Below are 23,591 nucleotides of genomic sequence, written 5' to 3' on the forward strand. Positions count from 1 at the left end.
ATCCAAGTCCTCCTGTCAACAGGGGACCTTTCCTCCTCCTTGTGCCAGCTCAAAAAGGGAATAGTTAGGGTTCGTTCAAAGTAAAGACCACGTTAAAGAGATTCAGAAAAACTGAATTGGGAGGAAATTCTGTAAATGCAAAACACAGAGTAACAGAAAAAAGAACTTTCCTCCAGATACAGTGAAGCAAAAGAAATCACACTCGGAAAACTATTCTGAAAATACAGCGAGGAAACAGAAACAAAAAAGTTGGTGAGATTTGCCTGTTTTGTTTTTGTACTATACTTTTCTTAAATTTGCCTTTAATGTATGTCTGGTTGTGCTGAGTGAAATGTTGTACTTTCTACTCTTGTTTTCCTTCCAGAAACATTTTCTCAAATCAGTCTATGAGATTTTTGTTTTCATTATTTGCATTTTTCTTCTTCTTTTCTAGAAATGCTGCGTTTTTAATTTATTTTCTAAAGGGAAATTTCGTGTCTTCCTTTTTGCTGCTGTTTTTTTCTTGAAACGGAACCATGTTTTCTGAAACTTTGTGTCTTTTAATTTGTTTTCATACAAAATTAGGGTGTTTTTTAGTAAACACCCAGCATTCACCCAATGTAAACTAGCAGATTTATGAGAACCATAATGGAGATTTCTTTTAGAGATTATAAGGAAACCGAAAACAGAGGCTGAGGTGTGCAAAAGAAAGAGAAATAATTCCAAAAACGTACCCTACAGTTGAAAATTACGTCATTGTCCGTACGCTAATAACACTGAAAACGTTTTTAAAAATGCCACGATGGCAGTCACATACATAGCACAGCCAGTCATCAGTTTAGCCTGACGTCTGCTTCAGCCAAACAGAGCAATGTGGTGGTAGACTGAAGCCACTTCAAGCCCCCCAGTGGTCGTCTCCTCGTCCCTGTTCTCTGTCATTTTAAGTGCTCACTCCCTCTTTCTCATCTGCCTCTCTTCGGTCGTAGACTGTATCTGCTGCAAACTGAGAGGCCAGAGACAACGTACAACCGACATAACGTTAGTGGGCGTCCAATCTCCACATCAGGGATGAAAATGGACTAAAAGCTTCGCCGGTTGTTTCGATTCAATCAACGCTCTCTGGAAGAAGAAGATGAGCCTTTTCTCTTCGCCTAAGGAGGCTTTGCTGCTGTTGTGTGGGGGAGTGGGTTACATCCTGTGGCGTTTCCTGTGTTTGTAAACTAGACGGCACTGAAAACGTCTGCGAGTGAGGCTGAAAGGTATGAAAATCTTTTTTTTAAATGTATTCTTTCGAAGTGCGATTGGTTTTAATCGTGCAACGATTGGCCCGCTTTTTCGTGTGAAAAAAAACCCCACGCTCGAGCGACGGGAGCAAAGGGGTTTGCACATTGTTAGAGCGTCAGTGTTAGCCAGTGCTAGGTCGCTAACAAATGTTAGCTTAATGCTCGGGAGGGGGGAGGTACTCGCAGCGACGGCCATCACGAATGTCTTTATCGCCTACCCTCGACTGAAACCAGTTGAGCTTGTGTCTTTCAGTAGTCTCACGAAGAAAAAAAGAAACGATACAGTCTGAGACATGTGTACTCCCGTTAAGCAGATTTATCAAATCGATGACGAGGTGGGCTTAGAATTTGTTAAATTAGTGGCCTTAACATTACAGTGGGCGAGGGCGCCAGCGAGCAGCTAGCTGCTGGCTAGCTGATGTTAGCCAGCTTGCTCAACATCAGCAAAACTAGCGCTAGGTTGGGTGGCAATGCGAAGGCCACTTTAGCTTGTGCAGGGGGGGAAAACGTTTGTTTACATGCAACGTTATGTCGGAGTCATTTAATCTTTCTGTTTAGCACTAACACAACTCCAACAAATGCAATGGAAATTATATACTTATTACCCAACTCATTTAATTAGCATGAGCTGTGTTAGCGGTCCGCTAGCTGTCTGTGTTCTTACCTACGTTATCTCACGTTAGTTGACCAACGCAAAAACAGTATAACGGTTCAATTGACCTGCTAACCCTCTGGATAACGTTAACTTTTGCGGTGGCAACCAAGCTTCGAAGTTAAGTTGTACCATTGATGGACATGTGTGTACTAAAAATCTAATGGACACAAGCTCAAGTAAATTTTCTCTCCGCTTATTGTGCCCTCGTAGAATTTGAGTTAAACCTCATGTCAAAATGCAAAACGCCACCCGTCTTGTTGCATCTGGATGCCATATTGTTGTTGTAGACAGAAAGCCTTTCACACTTGTGCGTGTGTCCGTTGATGAAAAGTAACGGATTACATTTGGTCAAGGAGTGTAGTTGGGTACAGCTTTAAGATGATTGTATTTGAGTAGTTACATTTTATGGCACTCAGCACTTATAAATATTGGCGTTTCTTTCCCCCTATTCTATTTGACGAGTTTAGCCCCTTGTAACTTTGAATATGAAGATTTTACCCAGAAATGACAGAATGCAACATGCTGTCTGGTGTCTCACACTTAACAAAATAAGTCTTTAGTCTGGGGTGTATTTCACACATTTAGGTTGTAAAGCTTCACCAAATGTTGAGTTATTTCTGTGCTTCCTATGTGGTTTAATGTCGGATAATATCCAAATCTGAGGGAGAGAAAATTTCTTTCACTCGGTGCCCATTAATTCAAGAGAAACGCACTTAAATAGCGGTTTATGGTTTTATTTAGCAGCTTTATAACTTTTCGGGCTTATTGAATGCTGAGCTGTGTTTTGTATTTTACTCTCAAAGAGAACCTTTTTTTTTTCTTGTAGAAAAAATTGATGCATGTGTGTTTTAGAGATGCTAGTGTTCTTGACGTTAAAGACACTATTGAAGATGCCAGTTATTTCATCCCTCATGCTCACTCGTGTCAATGAATTGTTGTCTTTTGTCTTGCTTGTGCTGTTCATTCGCAAATAACTGTCAGTCATTCTGCTGCTTGATCTCTTTTTCAAAGTTAACTCTGTTGCTGAAGTCATTTACTCAAACCTTTGTACAAGTAAAGCACGTGTATGCCTTGCATTGTATTTTGGAGTATGAAGCCGTAAAGGCAGCAGATGCAGCCGTTGTGATTTAATGTTTGTCTGTTTCATCCACATCCTCCTCTTCTTCAGTTTTAATGCTAGATGAGTGAGGTGGGTGTGGCTTCCCACCAGCCCGACCATCCTGACTGACGGATCTCTGGATGACCTTGTCCCCACCCCTGTCCCTGCGCTCACATATACCACAGCAATGTCGCATCTGCCCAGCAGCTCAGTCCGCGACCATATGAAATGGGTTTGTTTTGACAACTCCAAAGTGGTTACAAATAACTTTACTTGCAGTCTTGTGTCACTCAGGATGTTGTCGTTGGTGACTACCTTGGCAAACGCCGTGTCACTGGCAATACTGTCTTGAGTTGTAGATATTTCCGAAATTACAGATTGCGTTGTGTGTACGATATAGTTTGTAAAGTGTTGCTTCTTATTTCTTTTTTGTGTGCAGGCGGGGCTGCTTGGCTGCGAAGCTGTCCTCTCCAGCATGGCCCTGATGCAGGCCAGTTCAATGGCTGCTCCGCCAAAGAAAATGATGGCTCCGCTTGGCCATGGACCACCTCAGAGAGATGGACCTGACCGTGCTCCCCAGAGCCATATGATCCTCCCATCTGGAATGAGCTGTCCACCCCTGGTTAGGACCCACATGGGAAATGGGGAGTGAAAATGGGGCTTTTATTAGTGTAAAGGGTGTAAACCCTTTGCTTTAATGAAATTGAAAATTAGATTGTGGAGGGAGTTTCTCAGAGAATGCAGTCTTGATGATTTATCGTGATTTAAACCCCCCCCCCCCCCCCCCCCATGGTTTACTAGAGCGTTGGCCTTTTTATTTGGAATATGTCTTAATGCCACATGCTTTTAAGGATTACACTTTTCGTTTCAGTTTTATGTTTCCTAGCCAGCAAATGAAAGGGCAGATACTCATCATATGTCGTTGCACAAACCCACTCGTATACAATTGGCTTACGCAGTTGGCAGTGAGCATAATTGCCACAACTAACATTCATCCCTCCATTTTTAGTCATGGTCAGATACTCTTTGTTTGTAGTGTTTTAAGGTTTTTAAGGTTTTCAGAGACGGCTCTGAAAATAGGAAATAATTCACTTTCTCCCACTTTCCAGCTCATCCGGAAGGAAGGTGATTTCCAAGCTCCCCGCTTGCTGGATGAGAAAGAGATGAGAGCCAACGAGGACATGCAGCAGAAAAAAAAGAACAGGAAATCAGTAACGCCCTGTAAAGTGAGAGAACAAGAAGGAAGGGGAGGGAAGGTCAGTGGCTATGACTGCTGAATGGGGAAGGGTCTCTGGAATTTTTCTTATTATATAAATGAGCCTTTAGCTCCTTGTGCCTAAATATTTCCCACAGCATTTAACTTTGCTGAAGTGTTGGCTCACTGTGGAGCTTTCATGGGTGCACATTCTGTTTGTGTGGGGGTGGGGGGAGGAGCACAGGGAAGATGTGGAGGGGGTGGAGGTTCTCTGGAGAGGAAAGGGGGGGAGGGGAGCAGAGCAAAGCTGAGCACAATAACTGCAGTTGTGTGCATAACAGGGAGCAGTAACAGGAGGGCATTAGGCCATTGGAAGGGTCTGTGGGGTATTTCTGCTTTTAAATGGAAGTTGCAGATGATAGAATGAGCACCAAGCAAAACGTTCACGCTCCTCTTGTTCATACGAAAGTTAGTTCAACTTTGAGGAGAAATAAAAAGGGAATTTTCCCCTCCGTTTGTGAAGAGTTTCTAGATGCACCAGTTAAAAAAAAAAAAAACTTTGCCATTTGTGTTGAGATAAAAAAAAAAATTAAAAAAACAATATTTTAACATGAATTATTAGTGAGTTGTAAATGTTGTATTAAACATGTTTGTGTTCTTTAATGCGCCCCCTTAGGGTGTAGGTGGAGATGAGAATGGTCCGGCATCCAAGGTGCAGAAAAATTTTATTTGTGATCACTGTTACGGAGCTTTTAGGAGTGGCTACCACCTGAAGAGACATATCCTCATTCATACAGGTATGGTTCATGCGTTGAACAGCTCGAGCACACAGTAAAGCAAGAAAAGTTTTTTTGTTGTTGTTGATGTTGTTTTTTTTTATTGCCTGAATACATTAATAATTGTTGAAAGAGGCCTTGAACGCTTGAGTTGGACTGAATCTAGGAGTGTGCAGCAGCTGTGAGGTTTTGCAAAGGCCTGCTTTAAACCTTGTTTGGTAATAGCTTTTGCCTCACAGCTCATTGGTATCTGTGGGGACTTGAACTAAACTGGTGCTCTTCGGTTTAGGGGAGAAGCCGTATGCTTGTGCCGTATGTGACATGAGGTTTATTCAGCGTTACCACCTGGAGAGACACAGCCTCATTCACACGGGTATGCGTCCTTTAACCGTGCCCATATTGCATAAGTCTGACTACGCATGTAGTCGTGTCACATGAACAAAGGGACAGATGCTGAGAATTCATTTTGTCTGTGGACAGTAATTTCCAACAAAGCCAACCCCCTTATTATGTTCCTCCCAAAACTGCATGCACAGTCTTACAAATGCTTGTCCCCAAATTTTAGGATCAATTCAATTAAGCCAGCGTGGTCCAGTAGTCCAGAGTCCACTATTAAAAACTCTTCTTTTTTTGTTGTTGTTTTTTTTTTTTTTTTTCTTATTTATTTATTGTACATCCAGTCGATATCCTGTTTTGTGCATATTAATCTGCACTACCTGTTGAATTTTATTATTTTTTTTTTTTTGGCTGAATATATGAATCCTCATTATTTAAAAATTTCTTTTTTTTAGGTTTTTAATTTATCTGTAAAAACTGCTTCTTTCTGGTTTTTGTCATTGATGACTGTCGACCTGTTTTTACTTATTTTGCTGTACTCCATTTACGTGTTTATAGCTCAGTGTGGGCCAAATAATTACATTACTGTCCTTGTATACAAGGAGTGGAGGGTGATTGGTTTCTTGATTTGACGAATGTCAGACTTTCCCACTGTAGGTGGCGATGTTCTCCCTTTCAGCTTGATAGTCGTGTGTTTCCCCAGTTAAACCTGTTGTGGCATGGACCAAAACAATGGCCGAATGATTTAGCCAGTGGACAAAGTCGTGCGATGAGCATAACAGCTCTGAGTATTTTGTGGGTACGCTTTGTGTTCTTTTTTTTTTTTTTAAAGCTCATTTTGGCTTTAGGTATATGTGCCAATGCTGATCGGTCCTTCAAAGATGTCAACTCGTTACTTTTAGTCTTCACGTGGGGAACAGTCGGTGAAGAAAAAAACGACCTCCGATCATCTTTTCCTAAACTGTCAAAAGCATCATGGCTTTAAGGATATTCTCTTTAAGCACATTGTCCAGTACGATCCTTTGCTGTGCACTAATATTACAAGTTTGAAGTGAAGTCAGACTTCACTTCACTGAAGTCACATCTGACCGCCCTCGCTGCTCATTACGCAATCACTCCCGTCGAAGCTTCCGTCCTAAAATGCGTCGTGTCTACATGTGGACCGCCGACTTAAAAAAGGCTTCTGGCACATATTCCCGTTAGAGGTGTTGGTGTTGAAGCAGGTTTGTCCCGCTAACTTGACTTTCCAACTTTTTTTCTCGAGGATATTTAAAATAAAGGAATAAATAAATCATTTGAAGGTATGTTAGATTCCCAGGTTTTTTGTTTTTTTTTTAAACGCCAGGTCCAGGGACACATAGTCGACCACATTCACTTTTCAATAATCCCGATTTATCATTAAAAGTGCTTCTACTGGAATACTTAGACTTTTGTTTTCTAATAGTTCTAAATATAAAAGCGATATTGCTAAATTGGCCATAGCAGTCAGGGTTAGCAGAGAACGACTTTTTGATAGTGGACTTAAAAACAGGCTCAAACTTGTGGACCCCCCCCCCCCCAGTGTGCAGATTTGAAACCCTCTATATCCAGGCTGAAAGAACATACAATACATACCCTTTTTTTTTTTTTTTTTTGTGTGTGTTTTTGTACTCAAAGACTTGTCCGGCCGGGGTGGGGAATATCTGCATGGACATCAAAGGACTATGTCTTTTTATCTTTTATCTTTTTTTTTTTTATCATATACATTGCAAATTAAGGGCTTTGATGGGGGAAGAACATTTGCATATTATCAATATCGGCATTACACTTAACACAGTTTTGTGGTCATTGTTTGATAAATATGCCCTGTTGGTAAGCCAGCTTTCTTCCAAGTCAGCAGCTACTGCCCGAGCATTCACGATAAGAACATGCATCAGTATTTAACAGACTGACTTGGGTTATATGTATGTATTTAAGATATTTAATTCCAGTAGCTCATTAGTTTTGTTGAGCACTCGCTCTTTTTTGGCAACTACCATCTGTTCTTCCCGTCTTCTACTTTACGTTTTGTAATTATTTATTTATTACCCCCCATCCAACAACGTTATCCCCTATTGAACAGACTGAATAGCTAATCATTTTATGCTTTGTGTGTGTAGGGGTGAAGCCGTACGCTTGTACCATGTGTGACATGAGGTTTTTCCAGCGTTACCATCTGGAGAGACACAGACTCACTCATACGGGTATGCGTCCTTTTACCGTACCCAGTTTTTTTTTTTTTTTGGTTAATATCAGTTAAGTTGTAGTCTCTGAAGTGAAGAACATCTGTCTGAGCATCCATAAAAAGCAAACACGCAGGAACAAAAACAACCCTTTAGGATTGAATCAGGGGAGGGAAGGTAAAACGCAGTAACTTTCAATGTGTCGGGTCGGGGGCTTTGACTAAATGTTGACTGGACTGCTTCTTTGGTCTGGTAGAATTAAGAAGTGAAAATCCTAAAACAGATTAATCTTATAGCTCTGATTGTTTGATGGTTGAGGAGTGCATAAATCCTTACCGGTGACCGTTGTGGGCGTTTGGTTGTAGGAATTATTTAAATTTTTTTTTTTTCTGATGTGCTTGCTCTCTGACTAATTTTGCAAGTGGTCTGATGAGATTATTACCAATACTTTGAACTGTAATAGAGAGGGTGCTATGAACCTAACAACAGACGGTGTCATAAACAAACCCTATTTAATGTAAGGCAAACACTTTAACACTAACCGTTATCGCAGTTGTTTGATATTGCTCCTGTGGACTCGTCAAAGTGCGTCAGTTTAACAGAGCAAAGGACCGTATCCTGTTAATTTAGTTTTATTAAATGCAGGTTTTTGATAGTGATGCAAGTTTTTATGTAATTCGTAAGAACCAAAATTGTGAGTAGACTTGCTCATTATCTTGTAAGGAAAGTAAAGCGCATGCAAACGACCTCCACTTGGACGGATTTGCTTAGGCTCTGGAATATCATGGGGATAGTCCTTTGATGTCCACTCCTATTTTAGGTGCAGACAAATGGCCGCAGCTCTTCTTTATTGAATCCTAACTCTTTGGCCTTTTTTTTTTTTTTTTTTTTTTTTTTTAAATGAATGTTTCCATCTCCCAGTTGCTTATACAGCTTTGTTAGTTGCACGTTTGGCAGATATCAGAGTTGAAGCTTTTGAAAACTGAAGTAGATGATCACTTTGTACACGTACGTCTAATGGGAAAACAAAAATGTAATAAATGTGTTTAGGAAACGATAAATATATTCTCAAACTCAAAGCTGAAAGCAGTTTATGTTTCTTAGCTGTGTAGCCACTGTTGAACCCTGTTACTACTCATGTGTCATTTTAAAAACCAACAGCCCGTTATTTGACTAACTTCTAAAATGCTAGATACCCGCCCGGCGATGTAATCTGGTGTTCATGAATTCCTTTTGCTACTAAAGAAACCTCGTGGCTAATATGTTGATAATTTGTGTGCGTAGGGGTGAAGCCGTACGCTTGCTCCATGTGTGACATGAGGTTCTTCCAACGTTACCATCTGGCAAGACACAGCCTCACTCATACTGGTATGCGTCTGCTCTCCATAGTTTATTGGGTAGAGTTGTTTCAAAAGTGTCTCATCTTTCCAAGTTAAGCATTCAAAGGTAAAAGTGTACCTGTTCAGACGCATTGGGATGTATCCAGACATGTATGAGGAAAGTGGAACATGAAGCTTTAGTTTTTGTTGTAGATGATGTGTATACATATTGGGCCTGTGTGTGTGTGTGAATAACTTCAGCTTTTCCCCTGCTGAATGCTCTGCTTTGTTCTGTGCAATCATCACTCTGTTCTGACATAAATTTTTCGGCCTCTTAATGACACACTTGTCATGACGCATCTCTGCATAAAAACTTAAAAACCATTCAAAGATAAGCGCGCTTTTCTTGTTGTTGTTGCGCAGGCCGATGGTACAATGCGTAGAACCAAAAGAAGAGCTCCTGTAAGGGAAGAGTTGTCGTGCATGTGTTGAAAGTCACATTTTCTGTTTTCTAGCTGATATTTACGTACTTCTATGTGTGTAGGGGTGAAGCCATACGCTTGCTCCATGTGCGATATGAGATTTTTCCAACGCTACCACTTGGCAAGACACAGCCTCACTCACACGGGTACGGGTTCACCCTGCTCTACTTCACGAGTGCCCAGATGCCCAAATTTAAGTTTGCTGGTCTCTTGTCTGTAGAATTATGTCTAGAAAAGAATACCTTTTGAACAGTTTATCTTTAATGTTGAGGTATATTAGGAGTACTTTTCAGTTTTTTGCCGTAATCCTGTAGGCAGTGGACAGCTTTCCCTTTTAATTAAAACCTCACCAGAGTGCCTGCTTATTACCCTTCACTGGAGTCTTAAAGATTGTTTTTTTTGCACTGAAAAGATTCGTCAGATTCACCAAAAGACATTTTCATTGAGGTCCCTTTTTTCCACTCATGTTGACAGATTAGACCATGTTAGTTGAATGTAGCAGTGTCTCTTTTATTTATTTTTTTCTGGCATGTCTGGATACACAATACAAGTGAGCGTGTTTCTGTTCAGTTCATTGTGTTGTTTTTACAAACTACTTTGCTCTGTGTGTGCAGGGGTGAAGCCATATGCTTGCTCCATGTGTGACATGAGATTTTTCCAGAGATACCACCTGGCAAGACACACGCTCACCCATACGGGTACAAGTTTACTCATCCCTCTAACTTGAACAGCATTAGGAGTTTTTTGTTTGTTTGTTTGTTTTGTTCGCCTCATCTTCAGGTTTGAGGAGACGCAAAGCAATGATCATAGTGTCTTTCACCCAGTTTATATTCTTGATTGTAAAAGATTAGATTGCATTTTAATGTTTTTTTTTTTTTTTTTCTGGTGTGTGTATTGTATTTGCTAATTGCCTCTTGGTTTGGCATGACACCTTTATGTTTACTATGTTCAGAAAATAGCTGGCCACGAAGTTTATAAGATCTTCTATTGACTAAATAACTAGTTCATATAAAAAAATTTAGATGTATATATTTTTTTTTTTTGTAGAGTATATTTTGTGAAACACAACTAAACTAAAATATGGTACTGTATACATTTAGGGGTGAAGCCATACGCTTGCTCCATGTGTGACATGAGGTTCTTCCAGCGTTACCATTTGGCAAGACACAGCCTCACTCATACTGGTATGCTTGAATTAATTGTTCCCCTCTCACTATGAAACCTTTCCCCTTAATCAATTAAAAGAAAGAAAAAATAAATGTTTTTGTTTGTTTACTCATAAGCCCGTCTACTTACTATCATACAGTTATGCCATTGTTGGTAAATTAGATCACATTTTTAGGCTTTGTTGGAAAACTGTCCACTGAAAAAGTGACTCTGTCAGTTATCTCGAGTACTTGTAACACTGTAGTGGTACGTTTGCATGCGTTTTTGTTTCATACTCTACAGGTTTTTTTTTGTTTTTTTTAAATTATTTAATGGAAGGCACATTGCACTAAAAAAAAAAGAAAAGCATATTGAGTGCAGGCATCACCCGTTGACTCTGTGACTTTAACAGAGGCGATGTTTTTCCTGGGGTTCAGATTGGGGGGGGAAAAAAGCGGGGGGGGGCGCACTGTCGGCCTGGTGCATTTTGAACAAGTTTCAGCGTGAAAACAAGAAAACCCGTTTTTCACAGTTTGATTGCTGGAGGATAGAATATTCAAACTGGACCAAACTCGTCTCATTCGATGCCCCACCTGAACTCTAGATGTCTGCAACTCACGAGGTTCTTTTTAGTGTGATGTCTCTCGCATAATTCTGTTATTAATAATGCATGCCGTGATAAACGATCTGAACAGTTTAATTTGGGGCCTTGGTGTTGATTACCTTAGGCAGTGTTTATAGAAAAAAAAAAAAAAAAAAAAACTCTTAACAGTGTTGTGTTGTGTTTAGGGGTGAAGCCATACGCTTGTACCATGTGTGACATGAGGTTCATTCAACGTTACCAGCTGGAGAGGCACAGTCTTACTCATACAGGTATGTCCTCGTGTTTATTTAACCTCGGCTCCCTCTCTCTCCCTCTCCCTCTCTAACTTTGGTGATGCATGTGCCGCACATTAATGTTCACACGGCTGCTTCAAACTCGAGTTTGTATTGCTTTTTGCCACCGAGCCGACAGTTGCTACGTTGTCATGCAGCGTCTTTGTCATGTAACTTCCTTCAGCACATGTATAATCATACCTCCCCCATACTTTGTATATGAAATGACATGGACAGCCTTCAAGGAAATGCCAACATTGCTCTGGTTTTACGCTCAAATTTGCATCGCAGGCCAGCCGGAATATTTTAGTTGGCCGCAATCTCATGAAAATGTAGTTCCACCTCATTGATGCAACTTTCTCGGGTGCGCAGAAGAATCCTAATATGAACCGTTACGTAAAAGGAATTCTTTATAACAACCATGCAATGCACCGTGGCTGAGAAGAGAACATCCAAATGTTAAACATTACGAGTATAAATCTTATCATTCGTCACTTGCAGATTAAATCATTTTTTTTTCCTTGGGGATGAAACTCGAGTATAATTTATCTGTAAAATGCAGAAAGAAAAAAAGAATGATCGTCCTTTCTCATGTGAAACTACCACATTCAGATGGTTGACGCACAGTAAAGAGCTAAATCAGAGATTGTGCAGAGATTTGATCACATTTATTTAAAAAAAACAAAAAACATGGAACATTTTCTGTGAAACATCTGTAAGTGTGCGGAGAAGGTTGAATCCCATTTCTTTACGTCACCTTTATAGAAAGGTTTATCAGCTTCTGAACTGACTGCTGTGTATTCTGCATCAGCAGAGTGGGACCTTATCCTCGGGAAGAGTTTTAGACCAATATCGAAACCCCCCCGTTTAAGAATAACATGCAAATCTAGAGCCGACTGCCCACACAGTCGTCATTGTGTCATTTCACATTCAAAGTATTGGTCAGGAAACTGCATTTCCGTCGTTATGAATAGTTTATGTTTGAAATCATGTTTGCACAAGGCTCTTCTCTATTTTGTCAGTTGGCTTTTGCTTTGCAGATATTTGCTTTGAAGATGAAACAGAGCTTTAATTTTACTCGGATGATAAAAAAAAAAAATCAGTTACGGTTCTAAGAGTTACTTCTTTTTAATGTGAATCATATGTTTTCCTGCTAAAGAACCAGCATGTGTAAAATTATGTTGAACACAGTTTTTTTTTTTTGTTGTTTTTTTTGCCAACTGCCTAAAATTGTCCCAACCTCTGCGATCAGCGTGACAAAAAATGATTTAGTGGGACAAATCATGTTCCAGAAATCTTTTCTATGTTGAAAACGTGAGCATTTATTGGCATTGTGGTTTAAAAAAAAAAAGAAAAGAAATTAGCTATTGCACCTTTTTTAGGAAATATGCATCCAAGGAGTCTCACCTCAGTTTACTGAACTGCTCATATGATCAGTTGTTTTTATTTTTTTGGGGAGGTTGTTTTAAAGTCCATTTTGCTTTCTATCCAGAAGACTGTGATTATTCCTCAATTGTTCAATTCAAACTTTGGCCCCGAGACTTTGAGCGTGTTTGTCGTAACTCGAGTTGTGGGGGGGGGGCAAAAAAAGCCAATTGGAATCGCAGATTGTTGTTGCGTGCTGGAGTTTCCAGTTCAAACAAAAGCGCTGATAAGTGCAGCCAAACTTTACTTTACTAAGCAATTAGTAAAGTTTAGTGTCGATCATTTTTGGCAGTTGAGTCTTTTTTTTTTTTTTTTTAAATAAAAAAAAATATATTTTTTTTTTATGCTAAAGCTGGTACTTTGTGTGTATAGGGGTGAAGCCGTACGCTTGCACCATGTGTGACAAGAGGTTTTTTCAGCGCTACCACCTGGCGAGACACAGCCTCACTCATATGGGTATGCGTCTGCCAATCTTAACCCAGTCACAAGAATAGGATGCTACAACATGAGTATGCTTGATCTAGTCTTGTGTATCTGTATTCATACAAAATGCTGTAATTTATTCATTATACAGAATGACATCATCAGCTCATGTGTTGTGTAAGTGGATTAAAGAGACTCCATTTGTGTAATTTTAAAACCAGCATCTTATTAAATCATATCTGTACCCTTGTAAGTTAAGACAATGACATTGGTTATTAACCACAGATATCAATTTAGGCCAGATTGGCTTATTTCTTTATTCATGAGATGGGAGACTAGATCTTTTTTTTTTTTTTTTTTTTTTTTTTTTTCCTTTCTTTTCATTTTTTCCCTTTTGTTGCAGAGGCACAAAATTAATTCTCTTGATGCTCTGCGTTTAGGTGTGAAACCTTATGCTTGCACCATGTGCGACATGAAGTTTTTTCAGCGTTACCACCTGGCGAGACACAGCCTCACTCATACGGGTATGGGTCCGTGCACCGAACCCATGACATTCAATGTTAGAACTGTGCACATTCTGTGTTGTCAGCTCACGTCAGATTTTCTGCTCGCTCATGTCTAAGGGAGATGTCATGTGTAAAGTCCAGGGTGTTGTCAGGACCAGTCAGGATAACCAGACATTTGCATCATTTTGTTGTGATGTTTGTTGGTTATTTTAACACTGTGAAACTGGTTTAAAAAAAAAAAATCATAATATTCTAAAAGAATTCTGTTTTTGCATGAATTGGCGATTTGTGTGGTTAATAACCAATAGCGTAAAGATTTGTTTCCTATAATTAGACCATGGAACGTGAGGTGAAGTGATGTAATGTTGCTACTTTGCATTTAGGTGTGAAACCTTATGCTTGCACCATGTGTGACAAGAGGTTTTTTCAGCGCTACCACCTGGCGAGACACAGCCTCACTCATATGGGTATGCGTCCGCCCACCTTACCCATGTCACAGAGATCAAACTGTATTTGCATTTTGTTAGACACAGAGTCAGACACCTGTGGTAGTTATCCATTCGCTCTCAAACCGACCAGAAGAATGCTCTTAATTAAGCCTCCTGTATCTTATTTGCCTAAATGTAGCAAGTCTCAGTACATAACGACATGCAGCACTGCAACACCATCAGCTCATGCGATGTGTTAGGTTGTGGATTTGAATTGGTTCACAGAGTTTGGATGTTTTTACTGGAATTGGATATAGTTTTTTCTTTCTTTTCTTTTCTTTTTTTCAGAATAATTTCACATCATTTGTAACGGTGGTTAATAACCCATCAATCCCCTATAGCTGTTTTAAGTGTAATGCCTATTGATGGATTGTGAACACAAAACACATGCAGCTTGAACATAATACCTCAATGCTCTGCGTTTAGGTGTGAAACCTTTTGCTTGTACCATGTGTGACATGAGGTTTGTGCAGCGTTACCACCTGGCGAGACACAGCCTCACTCATACGGGTACGCCTCAGTGCACCTGTCTACTCACAATATATAGGTCACTGTTACTTTAGTCTTTATTGTGTCAGTGTCGACAATGTTACCAGCTTTAAAGGAAATCCCTTACAAACTATTTTTTTGGGGGGGGGTTGCATAAATTCTACCAAATTCTAAGGTGCTGTTTACACATACCCGGGTATTTTGAAAAACGAAGACCTTTCCCTTCGTTTGTGCCTTTCGTTTATACACAAACGGAGTTTTTTCCTCCGAAAACGAAGCTAAAAAAAAAGTCAGGCAAAAGTGGAGATTCTTTAAAAACTCCGTTTAGCGTTTGTGTGTAAACTGGTTGAAAGAGACGAAAACGGAGTTTTGGGAATGGAATGAGGAGTTGTCGTCATAGTACAGAGCCCCGCCCCTATCCGCCATGTTGGCAGGATGCTAGCGTGAAAACCCCATTCTCTCCGTCCATTGTTTATCTGGCAAGCATGGAGGTGCTAGCAGCATTTCTGTTGTTGAGAGCTATACTCGCGTGTGTAATTTTGAAAATCACAGTCATACTATAATTGAACATAAGACATTTTTCACGGCTTTAGCAGTTTTATAGTCCAGCACAACGTGTAAAAGTAGCTCAGTCTCGCTATCAGTCCACACACATGAGCCTGGCGCCATATTTTCTTCTTGAAAAGGATCCGGAAGTTCTTCCTGTCAGCGGTTCTCTATTAGGCTTCTGATTGGCTTGTGTGGAATTCTCATTGTTCTAACACTGCCACCGTCAGGCTTGGCGTAATTTAACAGCTCCTGATAGCGTATTTATGCGGATCAATGTAGACGTGGTTTTTTTTAAAAACGGGGCTGTGTGCACCTAGTTTTTTTTTGCAAACGAAGGTTAGAAAATATGCGTTTATCAAAATACCCGGGTATGTGTAAACAGCACCTAAGAAAGATTCCAATGCTGTGCTTTTAAAACTGTCTGGTTCCTGTTATTAGGGTTCCCCACATTTGTTAGAACAAGACAACACTTTATTTATTTAAAAAGCACTATTGTCGAAAATTCAATGCTTGAATAATCACGTTTAGTCTTTCCATTTTAAGAAGCTGATTGGACCAAATATCGCTTCCTATTTGGTTTATTTGAAGCCTTTTATTTATTTATTTATTTTTTGTAATTGTAACACTAAAGAATAACAATGGCAAGTTATTTAACATTGAAGTAGGCTCCAGCGGTTAGTTGTGCAGTTCTTGTTGAATCACGTTTGAGATGTTGTTTTGTTTTTCTGCATGAAATTGGCAAATGTGTGGTTAATAACCAATCATTTAGGTGTTTATTGTAAAAGAATGGAACGTGAGGTGAAGTGATGTAATGTTGCTACTTTGCATTTAGGTGTGAAACCTTATGCTTGCACCATGTGTGACAAGAGGTTTTTTCAGCGCTACCACCTGGCGAGACACAGCCTCACTCATATGGGTATGCGTCCACCCACCTTACCCATGTCACAGAGATCAGCCCTCACTTACTTTATGGCAGATATAGGTTCATGATGTCTGTAAGATGAGCGACATTTTCACTTTATCAAAGTTATCCTGCTTTGTTTGTAAAAGAAACATTTAAACAAGTCTTGCTCATTAGTAATTTTAGGATTGTGATATCATCAGCTCATGAGATGTGTTTAGATGTGGATCCATTATTCGATCAACACAACATGATGTCTTAATTGTATTTAGTGTTGGGGAGGGTTGTGGGAGGGACCCAAAAACCTTAGCATGTATTCTTTTGGATGGCTTTGGAAGTTTTAACAGGTGAAAAGTGGTTAACAACCCATCAATTGAAAGTCAAAGTTTTAAAGTACTGCTGTTTTACTGATTGATGGATTGTCAAACAGTAAGAAAAACTCCTGACAATAACATATTGATGCTTTGCGTTTAGGTGTGAAACCTTTTGCTTGTACCATGTGTGACATGAGGTTTGTTCAGCGCTACCACCTGGCGAGACACAGCCTCACTCATACTGGTACGCCTTAGTGCACCCGCCCTCTCACATTACACACAGAGGCTTTAGGCGCCAAGAGTGAAGTGAAGATGTGACACGAGTCTTTTCCATCAATAAGCAATAAGTGATCTTGACAGCCTTTTTAACAGCTCCAACAGTCCCTGGTACAATTCAGCCAATTTATTATTTTTTTTAAGGTACCCGGCTGGTACCGGTTGTTTGTTCCAATTTCTGAGAACTCGTCGCTGCCGTTTCTTGATTGAATGCAGTGTCACTGCCACCCAAGGTGATCCTAGACACAAGACTGCGTGTACTCGGTGTACCATCTGCTGCCGGGCAGAATAAATTAAGGACAGATCGACTGTTTAAGACGGCGACGGGTCAGAAACCTCACATCTCGTGTGTCTTAAAAACTTTTTCACAGTAGTGTAAATCAGTTTTTTTTTTTTTTCTTTATTGTGCTACACGAGGAATCCTGTAGTTTGTATCTCAATACAGTCACTTTACAGAGGTGATTTCTTACGTTTTGTCATCATTATGTGATACATTTGCCCGATCATAAAGTTGACAACGGTTCTAGTAGATGCTCAGAAATGCCCGAGTCCTTCATCTTTTCTCTCCTAAACGTTCATCGACATTATTAATTTATTTATTTTTTTTAAACTGCCCCCATGAAGTAATCCGGCTTGTTTGTCGCACGATCCTTTTCGAGCAAAAAGAAAATGTTGACGGCACCGTGACCACAATTGGCTCTTGAAATAATTTCTTGTAAGGAATTGAGAATATGTGGAAAAGAGAAAAATACTCTTTTGCAGTGGGGTTTTTGCCTCGTTTAGTCTGTAGTCATTAGACGGCTAAAAATTGGTTCTCATTCTCGTCATGCACGCAGACGTAGCCGTAGGTGCAATCTCGGCTTATCCGAAGCGCACCAAGTTAAGAAACCTCTTGTTTCTTTCAAAATGAGGATTTTTGAAACCCAGCCATATTAACATAAACCCCTCTTTTCGGCCGCGTCACTTATGAACCAGCTCCCAAACAACTCTTCTGCAGTCGCTACCCTAAAGCCTCTTACACACTTGCATTGTGCCAGCTGATAGCCTGTTGTTGCGTTTGCTCGACGCCACATGAGAAAAAGAACGGATAGCCGATCAAAAGACAGGCTTATAAACTTTGAGGAAACACTAGGGGGGAGGGGGGGATAACTATGTCTTTAAAGTGTAAATGTAGTTCTTGTAGATCTTTAGTGAGTTTTTTTTTTCTCTGCAGTGTTAACATATTTAGCTTCATTTTATGTTCAACTATAACTTGACTCTATCCACAGTTTAACTTATGGTCTGAATTGCATGTTTGAGCATATCAACAGTGTTGCTATAGAGAAGTAACTGCACGATGCATTCTTGTGTAGGACGAGTTATCTGTAGATATTTAATCCTAGAGTCAGGTCGAGCTTGAAACTTGTTTTTTTTTTTTTTTCCTTGCACTTTGGGGGTGGTAGGGCTAATATATTGCTCTGTGTGTGTAGGGGTGAAGCCGTATGCTTGTTCCATGTGTGACATGAGGTTTATTCAGCGTAACCACCTGGAGAGACACAGCCTCACTCATACGGGTATGCGTTCCTCTACCGTACCCCTTGTTGCTGAGAAAGGCACCGATACTTGCAGGATAACCACAAACTCGAGTTTGGATCGTCAAGTCATTTGATGGGATGTTGAACCAGTCTCAAAAAACGGGCCCCCAGTTTGTGGGGGCCTCTTATGTTTGCGTAGATCTGGGCCACGAAAACAAGAAAAATTCCATTCTCATCTACACATAATGAGTTGATGACAAGGCCTTTTTTTTTTTTTTTTTTTTTTTAAAGAGCAGTTTTCAGATGCTGAATGTACACTGATGTTTGATATTTACTGATAGGGCAGTATTTGTTTTCCCCAACTTCTTGTAAGTGTTGGAAATGTATTCTGCAAAGAAAGATTAGTAAAAGTAGCAGCTGCACAGAGTTTGTTGGCACAAGGCTCTAAAATTGATGCATTGACTGTGTATTTGTGTGCTCTTTTAGGAGAGAAGCCATTTGCATGTGACATGTGTGATATGAGGTTTATTCAGCGCTACCACCTTGAAAGACACAAGCGTGTCCATAGTGGAGAGAAGCCTTATCAGTGCGAACGGTGCCAGCAGGTACGTACGAGTTAACTTGGATCAAACGGATGCTACCATCCGACTTGTGTATTCATCTACTGTTTGTTCCAATCGTTTGCATTTCTGATGTGCGAAATGTTCAGTTTGAAGAGCTCCGATATCTTAAGACAGAGCCCTTGTTTTTTTGTTTTTTTTTAATGAAAACAGAGATTCGGTCGATTAACTTTGTCCAATTTGTGTCTCTTGAAGAACTTTTCACGCACAGACCGGCTGCTGCGACATCGGCGGTTGTGCCAGGGTCGCAGCGTAGCCAAAGTGGAGAACCAGCCGTGCTGCGAGCCACGCCCGTATCCCCAAGAGCCCCCACCCGCACCCCCTACCTGGAGCCCGCTGCATCCACCTCCGGGGCGGCTGGCAGTCTGACATTCCACCTTCCCTGCATTCACAACATCGCAGGAGATGGGACAAACCTTTGTGTTTCCTTCTCTCGGCTCCGTGCAGGGTGGCGCCGCAGTCTAGCACAGACTGATCCCGCAGCTCCAGTCTTGGGATTAATAATGACAGCGGGGACATTTGTTTTCTGGGATTTTTTTTTTTTTTTTTGGCTTTTGACTGTGTTCCCTTCCTTGTATTTTTTTCTCCTCCCTTCTTTTTTTAAGACGAGAAGTTTCTGTGATGAACAGTGGTCCTGTTTTGTACTAAATCTTAAGATTTTTTTTTTTTTTTTTTTTTTTTTTTTTTTTTTTTTGAAAAAATAAGAGGTTTTTATCATTTTAAAAAAGGAAAAAACAATAACAACTGTAAATGGTGGTACTTCGGAGGGGCAGTGGGTGCTTGTCCTGATTTTCTTTTTTTTTTGGGGGGGGGTGAAGTGGTGAAGAGAAGTATTTGAGCTTCCATACGGTTTTTATCTTAAATGGCCTATTTTGACTCAACAGAACTGTCACTCAAGTGGAAATTGCTCAAGCTGAACTTTCCCCGCAGGTAAAGCGCAGACCCTCCTCTGACATCTCATTTATGGACCAGAGTTTGTCTGCTGATGCGAGCCGAGCTCGGGACTCTTCACTGAAAGCGACGTCTGGCTTTATCAGCGGGGGAACATCCAGTTTACGATTTCTCTGTAAATAACTGAAATGTATATTATTATTTCACTATGAAACTTGGGTGGTGCCCGTGTCCCCCCCCCCCTTTTTTTTTTTTTCTTTTTTTTTTTTCCATGTACACAATGGGTCAAAAAGAAAGTTCAAATTGAGTTTGGTTCAAATACAGTCTGTTACCACTGTTGCAGTTTAGTCCTGTGGGAACCTGAGTACCTGAGTGTGTTATCAAAAAGGAAAAAAAACAAAAACAGAACAAACTGTAATATCATGTGTAAACCAGGATGTCAAAGGTCCTCCAGATCCTGGTGGAAAAGGATGCAGGTTGGCCAGTTGAAGTCCCACGATGTTTGTACAGATTGTCACATTGTGAGATTAGCAGCAGTATATAAATCTTGTGGCCTTAGTATGGTTGTCTCTTTTTTTTCTTTTCTTTTTTTTTTTAACTGTTTATTGTGGATCAGATGCATTTACTTGCCTTTCATTGTCATGGTTTTTGTTTGGTTTTTAATCTCTAAGCTGTCATGGTTACTGAATGTTGATGGTTTCAGTGGCGCTAAAACAGATTGTGTTCTTGTGCTGAGAGCTCGTCTTGATGATGAAAATGAAAATTTTAGGTCATTGTTACGGCTAACGGTAATTGTAACAGTTTCTAAACCGAAAGGAGCCCCCTTTGACGGTCCTGGTGAGAAAACTAGAGTGCTACGTGGTTTCCTACTTCAGTGCTTTGCGTGGCTCTGCGACACACTAACAATTGCCTTTTCATCCAAATGTTATGAGTTGGTGTGTAATGTCTTATGTCATTGGGCATAGCCTTAAGTTAGTTGCAGTTACACAAGTTATCATTGTAGTACTAAATGACATTGTAACAAAGTATTTCTTTTACTAGTTATGAACTACGATCGTACTCTGGAAGTCTTTTTTTTTTTTTTTTTGATGAAAGAGACGGCTGATGGGAGCTGCTGCTTGTTGAATCTCAAACTTGATCCTTTTCCCTTACCGATGAGCTGATGATCAGATCTGTATTGTTTAACATTGAAACGTCGGTGCTGAGTGGGAAGAATAATCTGCAGGCGGCCACAGTTTTACTTGGATCTTTACTTGGATAAGAGGTTTTGTTTTTTTTCTTAATCTTTAATGAAATGCGGAGATGGAGTCCCACAGTGCATCATCTGCTCTCTTTACGTTGTGATAAACTTGCTTTAAATGATCCAGCGACTATATATCGAGACAAGTTGAAACGTGCAGATAAGGGATTTGGTTTTAAGTGACTCGATTAAATAAAGTTGCAAACCGCGCAGCAGCAAAAGGGCCAAGTTTGAGGAATGCAGCCATTTGCTTTGGAAACACTATTCCAAAATCTGTGGAAGGGACACCGCTGGTGTGAGCACATCTTCTCACTTGTTAATACCTTTTTGTCGTTTTTTTTTTTTTTTTAATTTAATTTTATTTTGGTATTATCATTCTCATTGTTGAAATGCAATAGAATCCTCTAGTGTCGGATCATGTGTCATAAGGTTGAGTTTTCATTGTGTTTCCTGAACGGTCAGAGGAAGGATTTGTCTGGCAGTTTCTCATTTTGATGATCAATTCAAGGACCTTTTTTCTTCTTTTTTTTAAAATTTTTTTTTTAATTAATATTATGATGATGAAATTGTACACTGGAGTGAAACAAAAAGAAAAGACACAAACGGAGATTTGGATTTTTTTTTTTTTCCCTTCAATATGTCACAGATTTTTAGGGTTTAGACAAAAGCCTTTTTCTCAACTCGACGTGGAAAGCAGACAGAACAATTTGGATCAGTACAGCTGTGGGAGCCCAGTATGTTCTGTGATTTTTGACATTAGCAGATGTAGTTCCACAGGAAAATGTTTTCTTTCTTATACAAAGTCCCTGGTATTTGTAGTAAATTATATTGGTAATGGTATTAGATGAACAACAGCATAACAGTAGCTATCACAGATTAGTTGTTTTCTTTATTAGTCTTGCATGCAGAGTTATGGTCCTCAGTTAAGAATAGGATCTTGATATTGATTATTTTGTGTAGGAAAATGAGTGCATAAGAATAACTTCCTAAAAATGTTACAATGATTATTGTAAAAATGGGCTAACAAATATGTACCCTTGTGATCCAATTAGTTTCAACTGTATGAAAATCAGAGGAGAGGCTTCTTACTATTATGCTTAAAATAAAAGAATTTGTAAAGGACTTTTGTATGTTCCTCATTACCGAATACGAGACGAGAGCCTGAGAATTCTGATGAAGAGAAAAATGTTGTCGTAGAACAAAAATGATCCCTGCCGCTCGGGTGTCTAAGGTCATATCTTAAAATGGATTATTTGTGTAACTCTTGTTGAAAACTAGAACAACTGCATCACATTCACTTTTTACATGACCGAACCATTAAATATGTGAGTGTAAAGTGTTGGGTCCACAATTAAAGGTGAAATATCCTCAGCTTGCCAAAATGCTTTTTTTTTTGTTTTTTGTTTTTTTTTGTTTTTTGTTTGTTTGTTTACTCTTAAAACTACTTGAGCTGGTTTTAGTACTTTGGGAAAATTTCTACCACCAAAACCTGCCGGATGAGATCAATTCTGCGTAAAAAGGCGATGATTTTGATGAAACGTGGCAGCCCTGGAAGTTTTTCAGTATGAAGTAAAGTCGAGGGTTGATGTGGGTCACTACTGGGACCTTTCAGTAACATTTTTCATGTTCATAAAACATTTTATTTCATGGTTTATTGAAGTGAAATGTCACTAGTCATGCTGTCCAAACTGTACTCAGGTAAAAGTATGTTTGTATGAGCACTAAAAGAAACGGACTGTAAACGTTATATTTTAAAAAAAATATTTCACCACCACATGGTAACAGCTTTTAAATAATTACTGTAGCTCTGCAAATAAATATATTTCTTAAGTAATAATATATTGTGTTGTAAGTGATATAATTCCTTACACCATGATGAGTTTCTATAAGTCTTAATTTGTAAAGCAATGAGTTAACTGAGGCTGTCAGGTAAATGTTATAGTCAAGTAAAATATTTTCCTCCGCAAAGGATGTATTAAGAAACATGAAATATCAGAACATTACACCCCCAACCCACCTCTCAAGATGTTAATCCAGCCATGAAGAGGTCAGTGTATTCAATCGAAAACCATAACAAATACTTTGTCCCTTTGACGCAATAGCATCAGATGTGATGTTAAAGGAGATAAAGAGTAAATACAATTTAAAATATTCATTTCCAATGCACTTTTCAACTCTCCTGTGTGAAGAGTTATGTTTAATGTGATAAACGGAGAGCACCATTTCTGTGAATTTATAAAGATTCTGAATCGGGCTTACAGGGCACAGCGGCAAACAAGTGGTCTGTTGCCCTTAAAACCTGGTATGTGAACCAAAAAAATCATATATAGCCTATAAGTGGTGTAATCTGATGAATTAATTTGAAGGAAAAATTTTTGTGCAGTTTTCAAACAATTCATTCGGGTGTGACGTTATTTTTAATATCAGGAACGCAGTATATGTTGTCGTTAAACGATCTTAGGTACATGACATCTAACAAAGTAATTGGATTTTTCAGTTCACCCGTAATGCATCAGCCCTCCGACTCAGACAGTTGGTTGGTCATTTGTTTCCCTATCTAAACATGATCAGTTCTGTTAACATGATAGTAGAGGAGCAGATTTCAGTT

The 23,591-nt window shown here is 39.5% G+C and overlaps 1 protein-coding gene across 14 annotated transcripts; it reads left to right on the forward strand.

Annotated features, from left to right (window-relative positions):
- Positions 1-903: 903 nt before the first annotated feature.
- Positions 904-22,105, forward strand: znf740a (zinc finger protein 740a). Of its 14 annotated transcripts, none has more exons than XM_075460826.1 (21): positions 904-1,238; positions 3,086-3,248; positions 3,456-3,638; positions 4,126-4,242; positions 4,888-5,008; positions 5,277-5,360; positions 7,462-7,545; positions 8,809-8,892; positions 9,388-9,471; positions 9,940-10,023; positions 10,426-10,509; positions 11,261-11,344; positions 13,145-13,228; positions 13,636-13,719; positions 14,085-14,168; positions 14,616-14,699; positions 16,060-16,143; positions 16,603-16,686; positions 18,188-18,271; positions 18,719-18,837; positions 19,048-22,105. In XM_075460826.1, the coding sequence occupies exons 2-21, from the start codon at positions 3,204-3,206 to the stop codon at positions 19,219-19,221; spliced, it is 1,935 nt and encodes a 644-aa protein (XP_075316941.1). In that variant the 5' UTR covers positions 904-1,238; positions 3,086-3,203; the 3' UTR covers positions 19,222-22,105. The 14 variants fall into 14 exon arrangements, with proteins under 14 accessions (XP_075316941.1, XP_075316947.1, XP_075316951.1 ...); XM_075460824.1 differs by having other exon boundaries at positions 905-1,238; positions 4,126-4,272; XM_075460825.1 differs by lacking the exon at positions 904-1,238 and adding an exon at positions 1,417-1,597 and having other exon boundaries at positions 4,126-4,272.
- The last annotated feature ends 1,486 nt before the right edge of the window (positions 22,106-23,591 follow it).

The sequence above is a fragment of the Odontesthes bonariensis genome, chromosome 3, assembly GCF_027942865.1.
Source record: "Odontesthes bonariensis isolate fOdoBon6 chromosome 3, fOdoBon6.hap1, whole genome shotgun sequence".
Classification (NCBI taxonomy): Eukaryota; Metazoa; Chordata; class Actinopteri; order Atheriniformes; family Atherinopsidae; genus Odontesthes; species Odontesthes bonariensis.

What these genes read in the sequence shown, in the direction of transcription:
- znf740a (XM_075460824.1), top strand. Translation starts at nt 3,204, where the DNA reads ATGTCGCATCTGCCCAGCAGCTCAGTCCGCGACCATATGAAATGG. An exon ending in ACACAGCCTCACTCATACGG is followed by an intron (nt 13,720 to 14,084) that starts GTATGGGTCCGT and finishes CTTTGCATTTAG; the next exon opens with GTGTGAAACCTTATGCTTGC. An exon ending in AGTGCGAACGGTGCCAGCAG is followed by an intron (nt 18,838 to 19,047) that starts GTACGTACGAGT and finishes TGTCTCTTGAAG; the next exon opens with AACTTTTCACGCACAGACCG.